Genomic DNA, 23,613 nt, shown 5'->3' with positions numbered 1-23,613 from the left:
CATAGGACATAAAAGGTCCAACCCCTACCCTCTAGGACCTCACAGCCTAGAAAGGAGGCAGAATGCACAGAGATAAGCATGAGAGAGGTTGATGGGAAGAGGATGCATCTAGCAATTCTCATGTATGCCTCTTGCTAAATGAAGGCCAATCAGAAGGAAGAAGTGAAGAAAAATGTGATATTATCAATCATAAAAGAAAATCATTCATCATGTACCACCATGTACAGCAAGTTCACTGCACAAACAAAATGCAGGATGCTTATTCTGCAACAGCATTCTGGTAACCCAAACCTGCCCAGGTTGAAAGGCCCTTTACAATGGGCCCCAGCTTGGTGCTGCAGGAAAGCAGGCCCCGGGGGAAAGGACCAGAGTCTCACTGAGAACTTGGGAAAAAGATTTGCTGTGAGATGCATTCTGTATGAATTCTCTATGAATCTGGGAGTGGAATAAGAAGTCTAAAAGAAACCTATGAATTCACTCACTTAGCAATCACCCTTCCTATTTCCCATCATCTGCCTGGTCTCCTCACGTTTCCCCCACCCCAAGCCGTACTCACTCAATTCTAACTGCCCAGTTTTCTCCCCTGTACTACACATTTCTCTCCCCACACCTGCTGCTTCCTCAGCCCTCCTCTAACATACTTCTGTTTCAGCACTTGCACTGTTATTTTCTTGGTAGTTCCTAAGTTCCCATTTTTCAGAGACAGAGAATCTGACTTGTCTTCTTTATCTATTTGTGCGTAGAGTGTGTAATTTAGTTGTCTAATCTTAGATGAAATGGCTATAGCTGGAAGACAATATAAAATATGACCACCTAGGGCTCTCCTTCAAGGAATGGACCTGGTGGGAAGTTGTATCGTGATAAATTAGTGATGTCTGCCACACCTGTAAGCTCTTTAAATGCAAGGGAACAAGATCTTCTTCATGTGCTTACCTAAGTGCAGAACTTCCCACATTATGCTATAACTATTTGTTCTATCTTCCTCAGAAGACCACAAGCACCCACTGAGCTGACAATGCACCTGAATCTATTTCTACGTCCCCCATGCCTAGCTAGGTGCTGGCACATAGGAGGTGCTCAATAAGTGTCAAATAAATGCCCTTTCTCTCCATGTATATCTCTCTCCTTTCCTGCTCTTTTAAGAACAGCAGATAAAATATGAAATATATTTTTAGTATGTGTATTTTCTAGTTAGCAAAATCCTACTTCTCTTATAAAGGTGTGTGTAACGGCCATCTCTTCTCTGAAATCTCCTCAACTGCAGTGTCTGACTTAACTGCTCCACGCTGTTTGTATCACTTGCTGGTACTGCTTTTTCAGATGTCCTCATATGTTTGTGAGTAAATGACACTTATCCAGGAGACAGTAAGTGCTCTTTTTTGTGGGGGGCAGGGGGTGTTACCAGGGACTGAACCCAGGCCCTCACAGATGCTAAGCAAGTGCTCTACAACTGAGAGATATCCCCAGCCCGAGAGATAATAAGGTTTCTTGGGATATAGAAAGCAACTCATTTATGTTTATAGTTTACCCTTGCACCCAGTGGATCCCCACTAAACTCTTATTGAATTGAATATACACTGGAAGCAAACTTTGTGTGGGTTTTCCTATAGCACGATTGGATTTGCACCTACCTGCCCATACTTCTTTTTGACCACTTGGATACATTTATGAGATAGCCGGTCAAAGCCAAGGGTGCAGTCTGAAGCCATTAAACAAAGAAAAACTAACAGTCCCATATGAGAACGTACCCCTGACCTGGATCTCATTAGCACCATCTGACAACCAACTGAGCCAACCAGCCAGTGTTTTATAACTCTTAATGATACAGGCTCACTTTGAGAATCAGGTTCATTTTTTTAAATGACATAACAGGAAAATGATCACAGGACGTGAGGTAGGAAGGAGAGTGGATAATGAGGAAGGGGAAGTAAGAGAATGACACCACAGGGGACGTTCATATGAGGAAAGATCTAAAAGACGGGAAAGAACAAAGACGATCTGGAGGGAGAAAGTAAAGGGGACAGAGCCTGGATTTCAACGATGGAGTTTTTATTCATCTATTCCATTATTCCAAGAACAAGAAAATAATCCATGAATCTAGAAAGCAAGATCTGTAGGGTAATAAAGAGATAACCTTTGGCTGTGTGTATATCCTTCATGTGTGGCTTTTACTATTACAGGATATAACTGAAACAAATAATATAGAAACACTTTTCTACAAAAATGTAACGAGTAGATTTAGTATTTGCAAAAACACATGCTACGATCAAACTGTAAAGGCTTTTCAGTCCTTGGGCCGATAACTTACCCAATGGTTTACTACTGCCTGATGTCTGATTTGAATGCACTCCACATTGATTACTGTCAAAGACCAGATACTGGATTAGATGGCTCATTGATTTCCCCTAATATGGAAATGTCTCATGATGGCAGGTGCTAAGGTTAACCTTATATAAAAATGTTTGTATTTATATTTTGTTACATACCAAACTGACAAAAATGCTATCAAATGCTGTTTATGGAAGGAAAACAGATTGATTTTTTTTTTTTTTTGGCCAAGGAAGGCAGTAAGATGCATACTTTTAATTTTTAAAATTTACTCTATGGGAACAAAACCATTCAGCTATGCTTAATCTGATATTTTTCCCAATTACATTGGAAAGCACTAACGAATGTATCACTTTTTTAACTTTGCTTTGTAACACTTGAGTGCTTACCACTTGATGTGCCATTTAAAGGATAATTAATGGATAAACTAAAAGGATAATTATTATGGAGTTTAATATAGCAGGCAAACTGCTCATTAATCCCTACAAGCATAGCTTCGTTATTATCATTTACTTAAAAAGATACCACAGGGAACTGCTATTTACCACCACATTAACTACATATTATATACCCACATTATATGTTTCTGCAATAATTTTGGTTTATTTAAAAATGAATTCTATTAAAAATAGCAAGTCTGTTGGCTAATCGATACTCTAGAAAGTAACTTATAACCTACATTTTTTTAATCTTCCACTATTCACACTGAGTCCTCCTTTAGGAAAAGTTAAACTTACAAAACAGCAATTTGCTGCACCATCAAATATACTTTAAAAATTATAAACATGAGGGCCAGGCGTGGTGATGCACGCTTGTAATCTCAGCAATCCGGAGGCTGAGACCGGAGGAACGCGGTTTGTGGACAGCCTCAGCTACTTAGTGAGGCCCTCTGCAACTCAGTGAGACCCGGTTTCAAAATAAAAGAATAAAAATTAGGGCAGGGAGTGTAGCTCGGAGGTCAAATGCCCCTGGGTTCCATCCCCAGACCCGCAAATATATATATATATATATATATATATATATATATATATATATATATATAAACATGGAAAAAATAAAGATATATAGAAAAGGATATACAAAATTACACTAATTGATTAACATTAAAGAGAAAACACAAATGCAAATAATTATGTAAATTTTCTACAATGTTATTTTAAATCAATAAAAATATCTTACAGAACATATGGCATAAAATTCACTCTAAATAATTCTCAAATAATAATTTGCCCATCAATCATATAAAAAAGCTATGATATTTTTGTACTGGTGATTGAACTCAGGAGCTTTTCTTTTTTTTTTTGGTGGTACTGGGGGTGGAACCCAGAGACTTTCTACCTCTGGGCTATACTCCCAGACCTTTTTTTTATATTTTATTTGGAAACAGGGTCTCACTAAGTTGCTGAAAGCCTCACTAAGTAGCTGAGGCTGGCTTCGAATCTGTGCGATCCTCCTGTCTCAGCCTCCCAAGCGCGGGGATTACAAGCGTGCGCCACCACGCCCGGCCTGAACTCAGGAGCTTTTCTATATCTGAGCTACACTCAACCCATTTTGTTTTTTATTTTGAAACAGGGTCTCACTAGGTTGCTGAGGCTGGACATGAATCTGTGATGCTCCTGTCTCAGCCTCCCAAGTAGTGGAAACTACAGGTATACACTACCAGGCCTGACTTAATACTATTTTTTTTTTTTTTTTTTGGTGGTACTGAGGGTGGAACCCAGGGGCCTTCTACCTCCAGGCTACACTCCCATACCTATTTTATATTTTATATTTTATTTGGAAACAGGGTCTCACTAAGCTGCTGAGAGCCTCACTCAGTAGCTGAGGCTGGCTTCAAACCTGTGCGATCCTCCTGTCTCAGCCTCCCAAGTGCAGGGATTACAAGCGTGCGCCACCACGCCCGGCAATACCATTTTGTTGTTGTTGTTGTTGTTTTTGCTGTACTGGGAATGGAACCCAGGGGCATTCTACTTTCAAGCTACACCCCCAGCCCTATTTTTTTTCTTTATTTTTTGAAACAGGGTCTCACTGAGTTGCAAAGGGCCTCACTAAGTAGTAGCTGAGGCTGTCTTCGAACTGCAATCTTCCTGTTTCAGCCTCCCAAATGCTGGGATTACAAGTGTGCACCACCACGTCCAGCTGGCTTAATACTGTTATTAATGAGCAAAAATCCTCTTCCTAACAGGTGTATCTTAAACCACTAAATCAACTGAAAATCTGGTGATGAAGATGATAGAGATTATGTCTATCTGGTTTTTATGCTGTAGAACTAAAAGTAGAGGAATTGACAAAAAGTGGAGTAGATTCATCTCAACAGACAGCTCTTTGTCACTGAAACTCCGTAACACAGACCATCCCAGAAATTGTACTTCAGTGGGAAAGGAAAGAATTTTAAATGGGAAGGATCCAACATTCATCAAATGACTTCTAATCAGTAGGTCCTATTCCTTTGTATAAATAGTTCGTTTAACTTTCCCAATGACTGAAGGTGGTAGGAATTATAATTCCCCTTTTATAGATAAAGAAATCAAGTATCAGAAAAGTTAAGAAATTTGTCTAATGTGTCATGACTAGAAGTATTGGGGTGGGAGTTTCAATCCAGGTCTTACTAGTTCCAAAGCCTGAATTACTGTAACACTGTCCTCTAGAATGTTTATAAATCCAGAACCCTTAAGCAGTTTTCTGATAGAACAAGGCCACAGCATTAAGACTAAAAGCTCATTATGAAACCCTGAGGCTCATTTAACCAAGAGCCCTAGTAATCACCTTGTAATCAAGACTTTACCTTTAATTCCAAGGCTTCCGAGAGCAACTTCTGGGCATTTTTCCTAAGGGACTCGGTTTTGGAATCACTTCGGACTTCAATGGAGGGTCTATTTGAATGTTTTTCGATGAAAGTTTTCCACTCAGTGTAAACTTCTTCAGCGAGGCAAGCCACCTCTGAATCTGAGTGTTTACGCATCTTGTTCACAGTGTGACCTGGAACAGGAGGAAAGAAACCCAAGGAAGGAGATTTTATCTTCTTTTGTAAAGCACAGGACTGGATAGCCCGATGTAGGCCTAGGGGTACAAAGGCTCTGTGCTAATGAGACCAGTTTCACAAGGGTGGCATGAGACAATCACTAGGAAGATCCAGACTTGCCAGTGCAGTAAGTCATAAACTAGACATTATCAAGAGCTTCTTTGTGTGTGTGTGTGGTACTGGGAATTGAACCCAAGGACACTTTACCACTGAACTACATCCAGCCCTTTTTATTTTTTAAGACAGGGTTCTGCTATCTTGTAAAGGTTGACCTCAAACCTACAATCTTATTTCAGCCTCCCAGGTACTAGGATTATAGGTGTGCACCAGTGCACATGGCTAGTAGTCTTTTTTTTTCTTCTATGGTTCTGTGGATGAAACCTAGGGACATTATACTACTGAGCTATACTCCAGCCCTATTTTATTCTTTTATTTTGAAACAGGGTGTCACTAAGTTACACAGGGACTCACTAAGAGTTGTTGAGGCTGGTGGTAAACCTATGATCTTCCAGTCTCAGCTTCCCAAATGCTGGGATTACAAGCATGCTGGGATTACAAGCATGCACTGAATCTGCGATCTCCCAGATCTCCCAAGGACTGGGCGTATACCACCATACCTGATTAAAGAATATTTCTTAAATAACTATTTTGTTGTCATAAAATATAATACATACAAAAATGATTAATGCTTAATTCATTTTCTTTCACTACAATTTTTTTTTTTTTTGGCAGTACTGGGGATGGAACCCAGGGGCCTTCTACCTCCGAGCTACACTCCCAGACCTATTTTATATGTTATTTGGAAAGAGGGTCTCTTAGGCCAGTGAGGCTGGCTTCGAACCTGCACGATCATCCTGTCTCATCCTCCCAAGCACGGGGATTACAAGTGTGTGCCACCACGCTCGGCTTTCACTGAAATTTTTAAATTAGGGAGTTGGACCTAGTATATGAGAGACTGAGACCAGAAGATCTGGGTTCATGCCCAGCCTCAGCTACTTTATGAGGCCCTCTGCAACTTGGAATCCCAGCATTCAGGAGGCTGAGACCAGAGGATTGTGGTTCATGGACAGCCTCGGCTACTTAGTGAGACTCTTTGCAACTCAGAGAGATCCTGTTTCAAAATAAAGAATACAAGATAGGGCTGAGGGTGTAGCTCAGAGATAGAATGTCCCTAGGTTCCATCCCTACTGCTGAAAAAAATTGTGCCTCTAAGAGATAATTCATTCAGAAGATAATTATCATTAGATGACTCATTTGATGAAAGGCTGATGGGGAAATTTATAAAGGAGGGATGGACTATCATCACCAGAACCACTGATCAATGTTAGTGTCCCAAAGAATGAACAATGAGGCAAAAGAAGTACTTAACACCTCTGCCTATGAAGTCATCCTACACCCTCCTTTACAGGAAAAATGAACGGCAATCCAATTAGCCATTCAAGGCTAACCTCTAATTTGTAGGAAATATGAGAGACAAAAAAATAAGTTAAATTATAGTATGAAAAAAGAGACAAATTCAGAATTTGGGCCAATCTAAAGGACAATGGACATTCTTTAATAGTCAAGGGTATTGTTTAAAAATAGGAATGGGAGCCGGGCGTGGTGGCGCACGCTTGTAATCCCAGCATTCGGGAGGCTGAGACTGGAGGTTCGTGGACAGCCTCAGATACTTAGTGAGGCCCTCTGCAACTCAGACCCGGTTTCAAAATAAAAAATAAAAAATAGGGCAGGGGGTGTAGCTGGAGGTCAAATACCCCTGGCTTCCATCCCCAGACCTGCAAAATAAATAAATAAATAAATATAATAATAATAATAATAATAAAGGGAATGGGGAGGCGGGGCCAGGAATTGCTATAGATTATAACAGTCAGATTCTGAATCTAAATTATCAAACATGATATGTGAGTCAAATCCCAACTGGAACAAACCAACTGCTAAAAGATGTTTTGAGATAAACAAGAAATATGAGTATGTACTAGATATTAAATTATACCAAGGATTTACTGGTAATTTTGTTAAGCATGAATATGGCATTGTAGTTACCTAAAAAAAATCCATATTTTTAAGCAATGCATATTGAGGTATATTACCTGAAATGACAAAAGATCTGTGATTTGGTTTTAAAATGCTTCAGCAAACAACACAAAAGCAAAAAGAGAAAGATGAAGTGGGGCAAAAAGGGCAAATGAAAGTATGTTATAGAATTCACTTTTTTGTGCACATTTGAGATTTTCATAATAAAAATGGAAAAAAAGAGGAGAGGGCTAAAAATATCAATATGAAAAAGTATCTACATAAAAATAAATACCGAGAAGAGCCAAAGAGATCAACTAAACACTTAAAATTAAAAGTTCAAAAAAATGAAAGACTACAAGACAGATTATATGTTTAAAAAATCAATAGCTTTCTTAAATCAGCAACAACCAGTTGCAATAATACAATAGGGGGAAAATCGTCTAAACTAGTAAAAACCATAAACCACTCAGTAATATGTTACCAAAAGCGGGAGCGAGAGCCTATGTGCTGCCTGCCTGCCATGCCGGCTGCCGGCTGCCGGCTGCCTCCTTCACAGCCCCACCTGCACCACCTGCTCCTTTCGCTCCATCCTCAACACCACTGCCCTCGCCTTAGGGCACACTGGCTCCCATTGATCACCAAGGCCTCATTCTGGCTTCCTTGGCTAGGTTTAGTAGCCCTTAATTCCCATCCTCCACATTGCAGCCAGAGGAGCCTTTCATTTTACTATTTTCTCTTTTATGGATGCCTTTTTCTGATTTTTTTTTTTTGTGTGTGTGTGTGTGTGTGTGTGTGTGTGTGTGTGTGTGGTACTGGGGGTGGAACTCAGGGGCTTTCTACCTCCGGGCCATACTCTCAGACCTATTTTATATTTTATTTGGAAACAGGGTCTCACTAAGTTGCTGAGAGCCTTACTCAGTAGCTGAGGTTGGCTTTGAACCTGTGCGATCCTTCTGTCTCAGCCTCCCAAGCACGGGGATTATAAGCGTGCACCACCACACCTGGCTTTATGGATGCCTTTTTCAAAAACATAAAGTTGATCATTTCATACCTGTGCTTAAATCTTTCAATCCTATATCCAGATCCTTTTGTTACTGTTGCAGGAGATTAAACCCCTGCCATTCTATCCCCAAGCTACACCCCTAGCCCTTTTTATTTTGAAATAAGAGTATTGCTACATTGCTCAGAGTCTTGCTAAGTTACTGAGACTGGCCTTAAACCTGTGATCTTCCTGTCTCAGCCTCCCAAATACTGGAATTACAGGTGTACGCCAACACACTCAGTTTATATCCAAATTCTTTCACACGAGTCCCTTCCTCCCACCTACTTCTTAGCTTCATTTCAGCTACTACCCCATAGTCGTCCATACTCCTACTACTTGTAGCCCTTAAGATGCTAGGGAGAGAGAGAGAGAGAGAGAGAGAGAGAGAGAGAGAGAGAGTGTGTGTGTGTTTGTGTGTGTGTGTATACACACGTGCACATATTTGTTTCTCTAATTTTTTTTTCCGGTACTGGGGATGGAACCCAGAGGCATTCTACCTCCAAGCTACACTCCCCACCCTTATTTTTTAGTCTTTTTATTTTTGGAACAGGATCTCATTGAGTTGCAAAGGGCCTCGCTAAGTAGCTGAGGCTGTCTGCAAACCTGGATCCTCCTGTCTTAGCCTCCAAAATACTGGGATTTTGGGATTACATGCGCCACCACGCCCGGCATCTCTACTTTTAAACACATGTCCCATAAACATTCAGTTGGCCTGAAATACTCTCTTCCCTCTGCATCTGGCCAGCTTCCCTTCTACCTTTACAACTCTCTATGACTCTGCCCCTCCTTGGGGAGTCTTCCTTTATATCTCGGTCCTGGTTGGCACCCCTGCTCTGTGCTTCCTTGGCACCTGTGCTTCTACTTGTCACTGCAATTACTAGAGTTCCTTGTAATTATCTGACTAGTTATCTCTGTTGCTCACCAAAGTGGGCTTCTTGAGGGAAAGAGCTCTGACCTGTTCTGTGTCTCCATCAGGGAGCACAGTGGCAGGAGACAGGAATAAGGAGAGCAGGCTGGTAGAATGAGACATAAATGAAGAACAATATATTCTTACTAAAGTACCTAACAGAAAATTTGAATAAAAGGGGAAAATATACCTAATAGTGAGATGGAAAGATAAGCACAACAGAGCCAATATATAAATTAACTTGTAGATTTACTCTAATCTCAATAAGCTATTTTATTTATTTATTCACTCATTTATTTATTTATTTATTTAGCAGGTCTGGGGGTGGAACCCAGGGGCATTTCACCTCCAAGCTACACCCCCTGCCCTGTTTTTTATTCTTTATTTTGAAACAGGGTCTCACTAAGTTGCAAAGAGCCTCACTCACTAAGTAGCTGAGGCTGTCCGCGAACCGTGATCCTCTGGTCTCAGCCTCCCAAATGCTGGAATTATAAGAGTGCGCCACCATGCCCGGCTTATATAGGCGGTTTTACATTAGAATACAAGCAAATGTTTCTAGATTTATTTTAGAAGTATCTGGTAAGTATATAAAATATTATTTAATATTATGTATACTTTTTATATAAGTATAAAGTATTATTTTAAAAAGGAGGCGTTATAGGCCGGGCGTGGTGGCGCACGCTTATAATCCCCGCGCTTGGGAGGCAGAGACAGGAGGATCGCGCAGGTTCGAAGCCAGCCACGCACACTGGCTTAGGAGACCCTGTTTCCAAATAAAAATGTAAAAATAGGTCTGGGAGTGTAGCCCGGAGGTAGAAGGGCTTCCAGGAACCCCAGTACCACCAAAAAAAAAAAAAAAAAAAAAAAGGAGGCATTATGAGGTACATATATGTGAACATATAATAAAACAACATTATATATACCAATATCAAAATGAGCAAGTCTATGAAATAAAAAATAAAGGTTAGAACAGACCCTGAAATATATTTAAGAATTTAATATACAGCCAGGCATGATGAGGTGCTTTTGTAGTCCCAGTTACTTGGAAGGCTGAACCCAGGAGTTTGAAACTAGCCCGGGCAACAGGGCAAGACCCCACATCAAAAGAAAAAAATAAAATAATATATAATAACAGCAGCATAATTGAAGAAAGGAAAGCAGAAATTTAAATTTGGGGAAAAGGTCAAAGCATTTAGAAAGTGTCAACTGGTTGTGGTGGTGCACACCTGTAATCCCAGTATTTGGGAGGCTGAGACAGAAGGATCTCAGGTTCAAAGCCAGCCTCAGCAATTTAGTGAGGCTTTCAGAAACCCAGTGAGACTGTTTTTAAGTAAGAAATCAAATTGGTCTGGGCATGTACCTTGGAGGTAGAAAGCCTCTGGGTTGAATACTCAGTAACACACACACACACACACACACACACACACACACACACACACACACACAGTCTAAAGGTCAGTGGGCGTATACTTGTTATACCAGGACTAGGGAGGCTGAGCCAGGAGAACTGAAGGTTTGTGGTCAGTCTCAGCAAGGCCCTGGGCAACTTAGGTTGACTCTGTTACAAAATAAAAATAAAAATAGGGCTAAGGATGTAGCTCAGAGGTAGGATGCCCCTGGTTAAATCCCCAATAACACACACACACACACACACACACACACACACACACACACACACAGTCTTAGGGTGTTTCCTAGCTAAAAGTAGAAATTATTACTAATATTTTCCTTTTCTGGGTAGAATTCTTGATATTCCTGAAATTATTCCCTCAAAACACAATTTTTTTGTGCTTATGACCACTGTTGTAGGTTCTAGGAGCTGGGTCTGTAGTTCAAATGGTAGATATGGTAGATCACATGCTTAGCATATTTAAAGCCCTAAATTTAATCTCTAGCCTCCTCAAAAAATAAAATAAAAAATACACAGATATTGCAGGACTTGAGAAATCTATATTCAGGGCACTGTAACACACACCTGAGCACCTACTTTATGCCTGGTCCTGATAGAAATGGGCAGGATATAATCCTTGAAATTCAGATTACACTTACCTTGCCAAAGTGTGAAGAGAAGACATAGGTCAAAAATACTCGTCTTATTATTGTTTGAGGTAGTAAAAAGGCTACAACCTATAGGCTTATCATTAGAGGCCAATTTGTTAAAAAAATTACAGTCCATTTAAATAATAACTACTTTGTAGCCATTAAAAACTGGAATAGCTCTACATGTAATAACATGGAAAGATGATCACTATATTAAGCAAGAAAAGCAGGTCTCAGAAAAGCATACACAGCATAAGCCAATATTTATTTCAAAAACTACATATGTGTATACATATAAACACCTTATTTGTTTATATGCAGAGGAAAAAGTCTTAAAGAAGTTATAATAAATTACTTATCTCCCAGAAATGCACTGCTGCATCAGGTTTATGTGTGAGAAATGAGACGCAGGAGTCTGACTTATCGAGTCCAGTGGACCTTCTCCTTCCTGACACTGCTTAGCCTCTGTGGCCTCTGACACTGTGACCATCTTCCTTCTGAAATATTCTTTTCCACTGCTGTGTGTGTGTGTGTGTGTGTGTGTGTGTGGTCGGTGGTGGTGGTGGTGGTGGTGGTGATGGAACCTAGGGGCTTTTCTACCTCCAGGCTATATTCCCAGACCTACTTCTATTTTATTTGGAAACAGGGTCTCACTAGTTGCTGAGAGCCTCACTAAGTAGCTGAGGTTGGTTTTGAAGCTGCGCGATCCTCCTGTCTCAGCCTCCCAAATACTGGGATTACAAGCGTGCGCCACCACGCCTGGCTTTTTCCACTGCTTTTTGAACTACCTACATTTGCTGGCTTTCTTTTTCCTTCTCCCTCTCCCTTGCTGGCTGCTGGTCCTTTATTCAATGTATCATAATTTGTGAATCCAATGTGGACACTGTCTCTGGCTCTTCTTTCTCAACCTGCCTTCACTGAGTGATTTTAACCATACCTATGGTCCACCCTCCACCTGCAAGCAGATGACTCCCAAGTATGTATCTCTAGCCAAAGGTTCCCACTGCATACGAGACTCAAACAGCTAGTCCTTTACTTAGTGTCTCCACCTGCATGTTCTGCAAGCACCTCTAACTCAACATTTCTTTTCACACAACGGCACTAGCACCACCCATCACTTTATGTTCCACTATTTCTTTTCATTCTGTTTGTTCAACCACTCCAGGTCAGACAGACCCACTTCCTTATCATTCTCTATATCTTTCTCTTTTCTTCCTTACCTCTCTCTTCTCCATTCCCACTACCTGGATTCTAGCTTTTATCACCTCTCCCCTGCAACAGTTTACTGCTCAATCTCTGTTCCCAATCTGGCCTTCTCCAATTCATCCTCTACACCGAAGTCAAAATGACCCTTTAAAGACAATTTGATCATATTGTAGCCCTACCAAAAATCCTTCAATGGCTCTTTGCTGCTCTTAAGTTAATTTCTAAGTAGAACAATAAAGCTCTGGATGTCCTAAAACTTCTTTCATCTTACACTGTACCGCCCTTCTTCGTCCCTCTCCTCACTCCCTGCGCGCGCGCACGCTCTGTCTGTCTGTCTGTCTGTCTGTCTCTCTCTCTCTCTCTTCTCCATGCACTAAGTTGTAGTTATAGAGAGCAGCTTGTATGTTCCTGTGTGGGGTGATGCTGTCCAGTCTTCTCAAACTTCTGTGCCTTAGCTCATACTGTTCACTCTGCCTGGAATATGTATTCATTTAAATGTTTTGGTGCTGGAGATCAAACCCAGGGTCTTATGCATGCTACATAAGTGCTCTACCACTAAGCTACGTCCCTATCCCTGCCTAAAATATTTAAATGCCCATGTTCTCCTCTAAACTGCAAACATCTTAATGGCAGAATCTGTTTCTTAGTCCAAGTTACATTCCCAGACCCCAGCAAAGGGCCAAGCACAGAAGAGACAATCAATAAATGTTTGCTGAACTGAATCAAACAGATAAATAAACAGTTTACATTTGGCTTTCAAATGGTTTTTGTACTAACATTTGGATGCAGTCTGGAGAATACTGTAAGAAGTGAATCCAAAAGTTCTGGAAAATTTATGTTTCTAATTCCTACCCGAGCAAAAATTCTTCTTGCTTATTACTCCAGGGACTATCTAAATTATCTCATTTAATTTTTATAACTAAACAATAAATGAAATACCACTATTATCTCTCTTTTTACAAACAAGAAGCTGAAGCTCAGCAAAGTGATTTGCTCAAGATCTCACAACTAGTAACTATGGAAGCCAGGATTTGAATACCGGCAGCCTGACTCCAGAGCCTGCACACTGAACCTCAAAAGATCCTGTGATTCTCTGTTATTAGGGACTGACCCACAGAGTGATTCAATAAGGCACAGGCCCTGAGAAGTGCCAAGGGCAGAAGGCTTCAACTCTCATGCCAGGGCATGAGGGGGAGTCACTGTTCTTGTCCAGCAGTGCCAACACATGCCACAGATACTCCCATAAGAGCCACGCCCAGGCTCGTCCAAGGGCTCTGCCAGGGAAACCAGCCCAGGACTGGAAGGAAGCCCAGGGGAGATACAAGACTCGTTAGCATGAGGGAGGGCTCTCCAAGTATGACACTGAGAAAGGCAATCCAGTCTGGGGCAGGAAAAGAGAAGGGAAGGGTCTAGGTGAACCCATGCCAGAAAAAAATAAAGCAGAATCATACATTTTAGATAACAAAGGGAATATTAATGAGTTTACTGAAGTGCTCCACCACCTTACCTATCTTAATTCATGTAATCCCCAGGGCAACCCTATGAAGTAGGAGCTACCATAATCCTCATTTTACAGGTAAAGAATCCAAGGTGGTAAGAGGCTAAGAAACAGGAAGCATGGCAAAAGTGGGCGTGGCAACACACATGCATGCAGTCTGGCTCTGAGCCCTGCTTTGTTTATTTATTTTGGTACTGGGAATTGAACCCAGGGGCATTCTACCTTCAACCTACACCTCTAGCTTTTTAATTTTTTTTATTCTGAAACAGGGTATTGCTAAATTGCAGAAGGCCTTACTAAATTGCTGAAGCTAGCCATGAACCTGTGCTCCTCCTGTCTCAGCCTCCCAAGTACTAGGATTACAGCTGTGTACCACCACACCCGGCTGGAGCCCCTGCTTTAACCCCATACCTCTGGCAATCAGACAGTCTTACCTCCTCCTGATTCAATAAAAAAAAAAAAATGAGGCTCCATGACCTTTCCCCAAGGTCACAAGTTGGTCAGTAGCTACATCAAGGAAGTTAATGATCTGCAAAAAGTCATTATTTGCTCCATGAAGTTTCTGCTTTAAAGTAAGCAATGCCACTGGCTGGTCTTATGACCTGGGTCAAGTCCCCTGGGTTTAAGGTTAAGGGGTTTCGGCATCCCAGTACATTGTTAAGACAAATTCCCAGCAGGAAGCAGCCTTTTGCTCATTTAACAAACATTACCAAATACTAGGTATGCGCCAGGCCCTGTGCTGGGCACTGGGATAGAATACCCAGCAAGACACATCCCCACTAAGGAGCTCTAGGCAGGAGCTTCCTCTTAAGCACAGGGGAAGACATCTAAACACACAGATGAATAAAAGTATTACAGGTCCCAGGACAGTACTGAAGAGGGAATTCCAAGAAAAGCCCAAAGGACAAGAGTCAATTCAGATGGCTAGAGACACCGTGAAAGAGGCAATCTTTGTCCTCAGTCTTCACAATGACTCAAGGGAAGGCACAAGAAGTGGGGTGACCAAGAGCACAGAAGCCTGAAATAGTATGTGGCATAACTTGAGGGCTGTGGTAGGCAAAATAATGATCCCAAAAGACGTCTATTCTTTTTTTCTTTTTTTTTTTTGGCAGTACTGGGGATGGAACCCAAGGGCATTCTACCTTCGAGCTATACCCTCAGCTCTATTTATTATTCTTTCTTTTGAAACAGGGTCTCACTGAGTTGCAAAGAGCCTCACTAGGTTGCTGAGGCTGGCTTCAAATCTGTGCGATCCTCCTGTCTCAGCCTCCCAAATGCTGGGATTACAAGCGTGCACCACCACGCCTAGCTAAGACATTATTCTTGAATACTCAGAATCTGTGATGATGTTACCTTACTTGGTAAAAGGAACTCCATAGATGTGATTAAGGCTCACGACCCTGAGATAGGGAGATTATCCTCTATTTTCCAGGGAGAACATATCTAATGACCTTACAGTCCTTACAGGTACAAGTAAATAAAAAGTTGAAGTGGCAGAAGGGTGAGTCAGCGAGAAGAATTCAACTTATAGCTGCTCATTTTAAAGATGGAGGAAACAAAAGCCATGGATGCAGTTTCTAGAAACTAGAAAGGGCAAGATAGCGGGCTGTCCCCTGGAGCCTCTAGAAAGGAATATAGCCCTGCCAACACCTTGATTTTAGCCTTGTATACATCATTAGTTTTCAGGAGGTGGCATGACAGTAATATGAGCCTCTTAGCACTATCACTTGTTATTTGGTTGTCTAACTTGGGGCAAGTTAAACTCTCCAAGCTTCCATTTTCCCATTTTTAAAATGGAGAAAATAATTACATTGCCTTTACAGAACTGCTAGATGGGTCAAACGTGCCACAGATGTGAAAGCATTTTATGAACATAGTGTGCATGCCAAGCATGGTAACACATGCCTATAATCTCAGTGACTTGGGAGGCTGAGGCAGCAGGATCAAATGTTCAAGGCCAGTGTGGGAAACTTAGAGAGACCCTATCTCAAATAAAAAATAAGGGCTAGGGGATGTAGCTCAGAGGTAGAGTGCCCCTGGGTTTAACTCCCAGTACCACAAAAATAAGTTTTTTTCTTAACCATTCATAAAGAAAAATAAGGCATCTCTGAAACCAGGTCCATAGGAGTAACATTAACCTTTCCCCAGAATTTTCATATATCCAGTATTGCAAAGTGGCACATGCCTTCTCCCCAGGCTAAGGGTGCAAGGCTAATCCCACTGTCTCATCAGCTCTTTACCCAATACCCCTTGGCCCAAGGGTTTCCTTTATAATAAAGGTATCCACTCCAGAGGCCCATTACCCATCAGGTCCAATGTCTTTTTCCCAGCAGGCCTTCAACTTCCCAGATGACCTGGGAGCACAGAGGCCATTCACTTCCCCTGCCCGAGAAGACTCTCCACCTCAGTCCACAGCCACTGTGCTGCAGCACCCTAAGTACTCCCGAAGCCTCCCTGTTGGCTGCTGCTCCTCTGCCTTCTCGTCCTCCTACTTTCCACCATGGCCTTTCTACCAGGCTCGGTTCTTTCACCCTTTAATCTTTCCTTTTTACTAAGAAAATGACTTCTCAATATGTATTTCTAGTGTAAATTTCTCATCTGAACTTTAATCCCACATTTCCAACTTCTTGTTGAACATTTCTACTGAAAGAGTTTATGTCAAAACAAAATGCTAAGGAAACTGACTAAAATGGAAATACTAGGAGAAAATTCTCTTTTGAGGTACCAAAAAAAAAAAAAAAAAGAACCAAACTCTGATTTAAAGAGGTAAGTCTGAGCAGATGGCAGAACCCACAGAGAAGGCCCAATAAAATAAAGACACATATGGCCGAGGTCCAGGGCACAAAAGCAGTCTGCTAACCAGGAAGGAACACCACCCTGAGAGACCGGGGTTCTCATTACATCTCTGGTGCTAACTCACTCTGCAGCCCTGGATGAGTCACTTCAGCTCTCTCAGTCTCAGTTTCCTTGTTTATAAACTGAACAGCTAAATGGATTTATAGAGCTCATAGACAGCGATAAGGAAAATTATAAGATTTCAACAATAAATGACTAAAGAACATAATTTACAAAAAGGAAAAGGACAAGGTACCAATAAACGCATGGCAAACAATTCATTCTATTCAGTAAATGAAAAAAGGCTACTTTTACCTATTAGATTAATAAGAGTGTTAGAAACAGAATACCTCCAGGGTTCAATCCTCAGTAACACACACACACACACACACACACACACACACACACACACACTAAAGGTCTGGGGATTTAGCTCAGGGGTAGAGTGCCCCCTGGGTTCACTCCCCACTAACAAAATAAAACAAAATTTAAAAATAAATAAAACAAAATTTAAAAATAAATAGTAGCAAAGAAACAATCTTTCTAAAAATCTAGGATTCAAAGTAGAACAAGACAGGGATACATACCCAAGAAATGCCTGGATTAAGACCTAAATTAAGCTAGAGATGTACAAGAAACAGAGAAGTGGACAAGCTCTCTCTAAAAAAAGCTCTAAAGTAGCAGCAGAAAGTCGGGCACCAGACAGGTATGAAGGGCACATCTGTAAGCCCAGTACTTAAGAGGCTGAGATAAAAGGATTGCAAGTTCAAGGTCAGTCTTGGCAATTTAGCAATACCTTGTTTTGTTTTAAAAAAGTCTGTAATCCCAGTATTTGGGAGGCTGATATAGGTGATAGGTGAGACAGAAGGATTGGAGGTTGGAGGCCAGCCTCAGCAATTTAGCAAGATCCTGTTTCAAAAAGGGCTGGGGCATGTAGCTCAGAGGTAGAATACCCCTGGGTTCAGCCTCCAGTACCAAAGGGGGGGGAAAAATAGCAAAAGACTGAAGGCTGAGTTTTCTGGAAAAGCACCCTGTTAGGGGAGAGACAAGGACTTAAGAAACAGAGAGGGTTGAAGGCTAGAGGAGAAATGGAGAAACTCTTGCCCAACTCTGTCACTGCTTACTCATCTGACAAATATATCCCCAACACTTGTTGTATGCCACATTAATGCTTGAAATCCATGGATGAATAAAATAGCATGGTCTTGCTGGCATGGAGTCACGGCCCAGCAAATAAAAAACACAGAAGTAAATAACATATAGTTACAAAGTGAGATAAGGCTATGAAGGAAACAGTTTAAAAATAGATACAGAACTGGCAATCAGCTAAGTGTCATGTATGTCAACAGAAAGAGAATAATCAATAGTCTCAAATTTACAGGTCTGGGAGATGAGAACTGAGACAAGCCCATTGAATTTGGATAGAATGAAATCACTCCTGTCCTGGGAGACAGGAGTGACTGTGAGAAGCCGGCTTGGAAAGGTTTTCACAAGGGGTGAGAAGGCTGGAAGTGGGGATTGTGAGCAGTGATCATTTTTAAAGGAATTTGAAACAGAAAATGAAACAACATGTCTAGAAAAGGTAGCAAAGACAAGGCAAAGGCCTGTATGTGTCTGAAGGTAAAAGAAAGAGCCAGAGCAGAGGACAATAAAGGCAGCAGAGCAACAGGCACCTGAGGATCTCTGTGCCTCTCATCTCCGTGGCCCCTCCTACTACATCCAGCCGGTCTCCCTGGTGAGGCCCCTCTGAGGAGCTGTCTCTTCTCCACTCTCTCAGGCCTCCATGCGGTCTTCATGTTTCCTCCAGGACCAGAGGCATGCCTTGTCCCATGGCTCACCTCCTCGCCTCCTGCGAGTGTCTGCTCACCGTCACTCTCCACGAGGCCCACTCCTGCCCCCCACTCACCCACCCTGCACCTGCTCTACTCTCCCCCTTCCCACAGCAGAAATCATCTCCTAACATAGCTATGCAACTTACTTAGATTTCTTTGTTCTTGCCTGTTTCCTCATTAGAGTGTAAGCCTCATAAGGGCAGGGATTTTTTTTTTCTGAGCTACACCCCCCACCACTATTTTATTATTTTTTAAATTTTGAAACAGGCTCTAAGTCACTGAGGGCCTAACTAAGTTGCTGAGGCTGACCTCAAACCTGTTATCCTGTTGTCTCAGCCTTCCAAGTACTAGTGTTACAGATGTGTGCCACCACACTTTGCTAGGGGCAATAATTTTTCATGGTTTTGGTCTCAAGAATCCAGAACTTGATTCAGGGCAGGCATTTAATACTCAAATATTAGTTAAAGCCAGGCATGGTGATGCATGCTTGTAATCCCAGTACTTGGGAGGTTAAGACAGGAGGATGCGCAGACAGCCTCAGCTACCTAGTGAGGCCCTCTGCAACTCAGTGAGACCCGGTTTCAAAATAAAGAATAAAAAATAGGGCAGGGGGTACAGCTCAGAGGTCGAATGCCCCTGGGTTCCACCCCCAGACCCGCAAAAAAAAAAAAAAAAAAAAAAAAAAGACAGGAGGATCAGAGGTTTGAGGACAGCCTCAGCAAGTAGTGAGATTCTCATCAACCTAGCAAGACCCTGTTTCAAAAAATTAAAATAAAATAGGGCTGGGGGTGTATCTTTGAGGTAGAATGCTTCTGGTTTAATCCCAGTACCCTCCCCAAACCACAAATTAATGATTCTAATAACAGGTGTTTTTTTTCAAAGCTTATCGGCGGCTAATAGATGTTCCATGGTAGAGGGTGAGTTCCTTGAGAAACACTAGATAAAACAAAATTAAAACAAGTTTTCTCTTTCTGCCTCACCGCCCTTCCCAAACACCACCCATGCTCTACCAATAAACCACATCCCAATCCTAGCCCAGGTTTCTTTACTGTGCAATTTCTCTTATAGTCTGTTACATGAGAAAGGGCACTGAGAGCTACAAGGGAGAGGGGACAGCAGTGCAGCATTTTCTTATCTGAACCCCAAGCCCTTTCTTTGAAAGACATCTCCCCAGACCAGAGTTCTGAGAAATATGCACTAGAAAATGCTGGCATCTTGCTAGGCATGGTGGGGCACGCTTGTAATCCCAGCATTTGGAAGGCTAAGACAGGAGGATCGCTGTTCATGGACAGCCTCAGCTACTTAGTGAGGCCCTTTCCAACTTAGCAAAACCTTGTTTCAAAAATAAAGAATAAAAAATGGGACTAGGGGTGTAGCTCAGAGGTAGAATGCCCCTAAATTCCATCCCTGGTACAGTTAAAAAAAAAAAAAAAGCAAAAAAAAAAAAAAGCTGGGTGCTTGTAATCCCAGTGCTTGGGAAACTGAGACAGGAGAATTGCACAGGTTCGAAGCCAGCCTCAGCTACTGAGTGAGGCTCTCGGCAACTTGGTGAAACCCTGTTTTCAAATAAAGTATATAATAGGTCTGGGAGTATAGCCCAGAGGTAGAAAAGCCCCTGGGTTCCACCCTCAGTACCACAAAAAAAAAAAAATATTTTTTTAAAAAGCTGGCATCTTAAAAACACTGATGACTCAATTGGCTGCATTTATTTATTTTTGCAGTACTGGGGATTGAATCCAGGGGCATTCTACTTCTGGGCTGTACCCCCAGCCTTATTTTTATTCTTTATTTTGAAACAGGGTCTAAATTTCCAAGGGCCTCACAGAGTAGCTGAGGCTAGCCATGAACCTGCAATCCTCCTGTCTCAGCCTCCCAAGTGATGGGATTACAAGTGTGCGCCACCACACCCAGCTTTCACTGACCACTTTTAAGTTTCTTTTTCTTTCTTTTTTTGCGGTACTGGGAATTGAATCCAGAGGCATTCTACCTCCAAGCCACACACACACCGCTCCCAGCCTTACTTTTTATTCTTTAAAACAGGGTCTCAGTAAGCCGCAGAGGGCCTAAGTAGCTGAGGCTGGCTGTGAACCTGCAATCCTCCCCTCTCAGCCTCCCAAGTACTGGGACTACAAGCATGTGCCCCCACGCCCGGCTGTAAGTTTATTTATTCAGGCCCCTCTCTAGCCACTCTTGCCCATTCTAGCCATGCAGAGTCTAACATGCTGGTCTCAGGATTTTTGCATCTCCATTCTTTTATTTATACCTCTGTCTGCAGTGAGCTGGATCTTACTTTGAACTTGCGAAAATTCCACATCTTTTATGAAAACCCTTCCCAAATTATCCAAACAGAAGTAGTCACTATGTCCTGTTAATCCCATACACCTTAGTATATTATCCCTTGAGTGTTTTCACATTTAATCATAACTAAATACCTATATGCTGATTTGTTCGGAAAGTTAATGTGAGCACCTTACAAACATGGTCCACACATTATTCTCTAGTTCTCAGCATACAGCATGGTATGTGAAAGTAGCCCAATATGTAATGAACACATGCATGTATGAATGATTCAGATTCTAAATAAAACACAGATCAAATGATAACCTAAAGTCTTTGCTAATCCTCATACTACTCACTAATTTTCACTCTGTTAACATCCTCATACACAAACTTCTCTCACTCTGCTGTATCCTTCTCATTAGCAACCAGTAATGTTAAGATTCTTTCTGACTGTAATCATAGTACTTGGGAGGCTGAGACAGGAGGAGTGCAGGTTTGACAACAGCCTCAGCAAGAAGTGAGACTCTCATTAACCTAGTGAGACCCTGTTTCAAAGTAAAAATAAAACAGGACTAGAGGGGGTAGCTCAGAGGCAGAATACCCCTGGGTTCAATCCCCAGTACCACAAAAAATAACTAACTAAATAAATAAAAATAAAAATAAATAAAAGCTCAGCTGGCCATGGTGACACACACTTGTAATCCCAGTACTCAGGAGGCCAAGACAGGAGGATCACAGGTTCTCAGCCAGCCTCAGCAACTTTGTGAGCCCTTGTTTCTAAATAAAAAATAAAATAGGGCTGGGGGTATAGCTAAGAGGTAGAATGTCCCTGGATTCAATCCCCAGTACTACTACTACCACACACACACTAAATAAATATCAACCAGAACTTTTGCCAGTTTCCATCCCCTTTCTCATATTGTCATGTCTCTTCTTTTAATACTAGAGTTATCTATTTTCACAGTTTCATTTCTCTACCTCTCCCTCACCCTCAAGCTTTTCCCCCTAACTTTGTCTTTGTAACTGTCCTAACCAATATTATTAATGACTTTACTTTGCAAAATCCATGTGCAATTTTTAGACTTAGTGATTTGGCCTCCTGACAAACATGGACACTGCTGACCAATTCCCCACTAGAAACACTCCTTCCTTTGCATTCCATAACAGCATTCTCTTCTGTTTCCCTTCTGTTTCTCTGGTCACACTTTCACAGTCTCCTTCCACAAGTCCCCTTAGTACTGGTGTGTTTCTGGACTGGGACTTGGCTCTTTGCTTTTCTTACATATTATTCCTGGGCAAGAATATCTATTTCCATCTCAATTCCTAGGTATGCTGATTAATGACTCCTAAGTATATAGTTACAATCTTTCGTTTCAGCTGTGTACATGCAACCTCCTGTTGAACATTTCCTCTGGGATGTTCTATGGTATGGCAAACACAGTAAGTCTAAAACTGAACTTATATTTCTGCCACCTCCAAGCCTGCTGTTCTCTACTGCAATGAAAGAACTAACATCTATCTACTTCCCCTATCAGAAACTTAGGTCTTCACTCCACCATCTTTATTCAATCTCTAGGTATGTAAGAGTTCTTGTGTGTGTGTGTGTGTGTGTGTGTGTGTGTGTGTGTGTGTGTGTGTTACTAAGGATTGAACCCAGGGGCATTCTACATCTGAGCTATACTCCCAGCCCTATTTTATTTTTTATTTTGAAACAGAGTCTCATTAAGTTGTGAAGGGCCTCAGTTTCAGAGGCTGGCCACAGTTCTGCACTTCTGCTTTAGCCTCCCAAGTACTGGGATTACAGTTATGTGCCACCACATCTGGCTGGTTTTTTGAATTTTATTACATGTGTACCTTTTGATTAGGATTATATTTCTGCATCCTTGTAACTACTACTCTACCCAGGCCACTCTCATGTCTCACCCAGATATTTCAGGAGCTTCCTGTCTCTAGGTTTGTTTATCTCTCATCACTTTTCATACATGGCAACCAGATAAACATAATAATCTGATTATGCCATGCCTCCACTCAAAACTCTTTAATAACACTACTATCTTTAGGATAAAGAACAAACTTTTAGGCTTTATGGAGGATTTAAGCTACCCTTTCGCTGCAGTACAACTAGATCCTGAATAAAAGCCACCTCATTCCCACCAACCAAAGAGTAAGCAGAGTCTGGAAGGGTAGGCCCAGGGAGGTATGGGGCTATCCTAAAGGCTGACACCAACAGTGATGATGCTGAGTTATTTAGTTTTGGGCCAGTGATAAAGTAGGAGATAATCCTGGCATTGCCATACCGAAGAGGGATCCTTGAGAGGTATATAAGAGCATTTTAGACCAGAAGAGGCCCCTGACTACTCAGAGAAACAAAAGAAGAAGCTCACCATCTTTAGAGAGAAGCTGCTTCAATTTAGCTCCACAGAATTCCTAGAGATTAATATAAAATAATGAACCCACAACTAAAAATCAACAAGCACACTGTAAGGCAAAACAATAAACACCACATTTAAATCCTCAAAGACTATAAGAATTAGAACAGTCAGATGTGGAATACAGAAGGGCTACATATTAAATGTTTCAAAGAATAAAAGGGACAGTCACAAAAAT

At 41.5% G+C, this 23,613-nt stretch overlaps 1 protein-coding gene across 1 annotated transcript in view; it reads right to left on the bottom strand.

The window, feature by feature from the left end:
- The window catches only part of TCEANC2 (transcription elongation factor A N-terminal and central domain containing 2), a gene marked incomplete at both ends in the record, with an annotated part of 47,219 nt that overhangs the window by 4,728 nt on the left and 18,878 nt on the right, over positions 1-23,613 (bottom strand). The window contains one exon of the mRNA XM_080691028.1: positions 5,114-5,307. Coding sequence (XP_080547154.1) covers positions 5,114-5,307 — 194 coding nt within the window. The remainder of the gene's footprint in view (positions 1-5,113; positions 5,308-23,613) is intronic.

Source organism: Muscardinus avellanarius, assembly GCF_963383645.1.
Source record: "Muscardinus avellanarius genome assembly, chromosome: 3".
In the NCBI taxonomy this organism is placed as follows: domain Eukaryota; kingdom Metazoa; phylum Chordata; class Mammalia; order Rodentia; family Gliridae; genus Muscardinus; species Muscardinus avellanarius.
The sequence above is the reverse complement of the archived record's forward strand: the minus strand, read 5'-3'. Positions and strand labels throughout refer to the sequence as shown.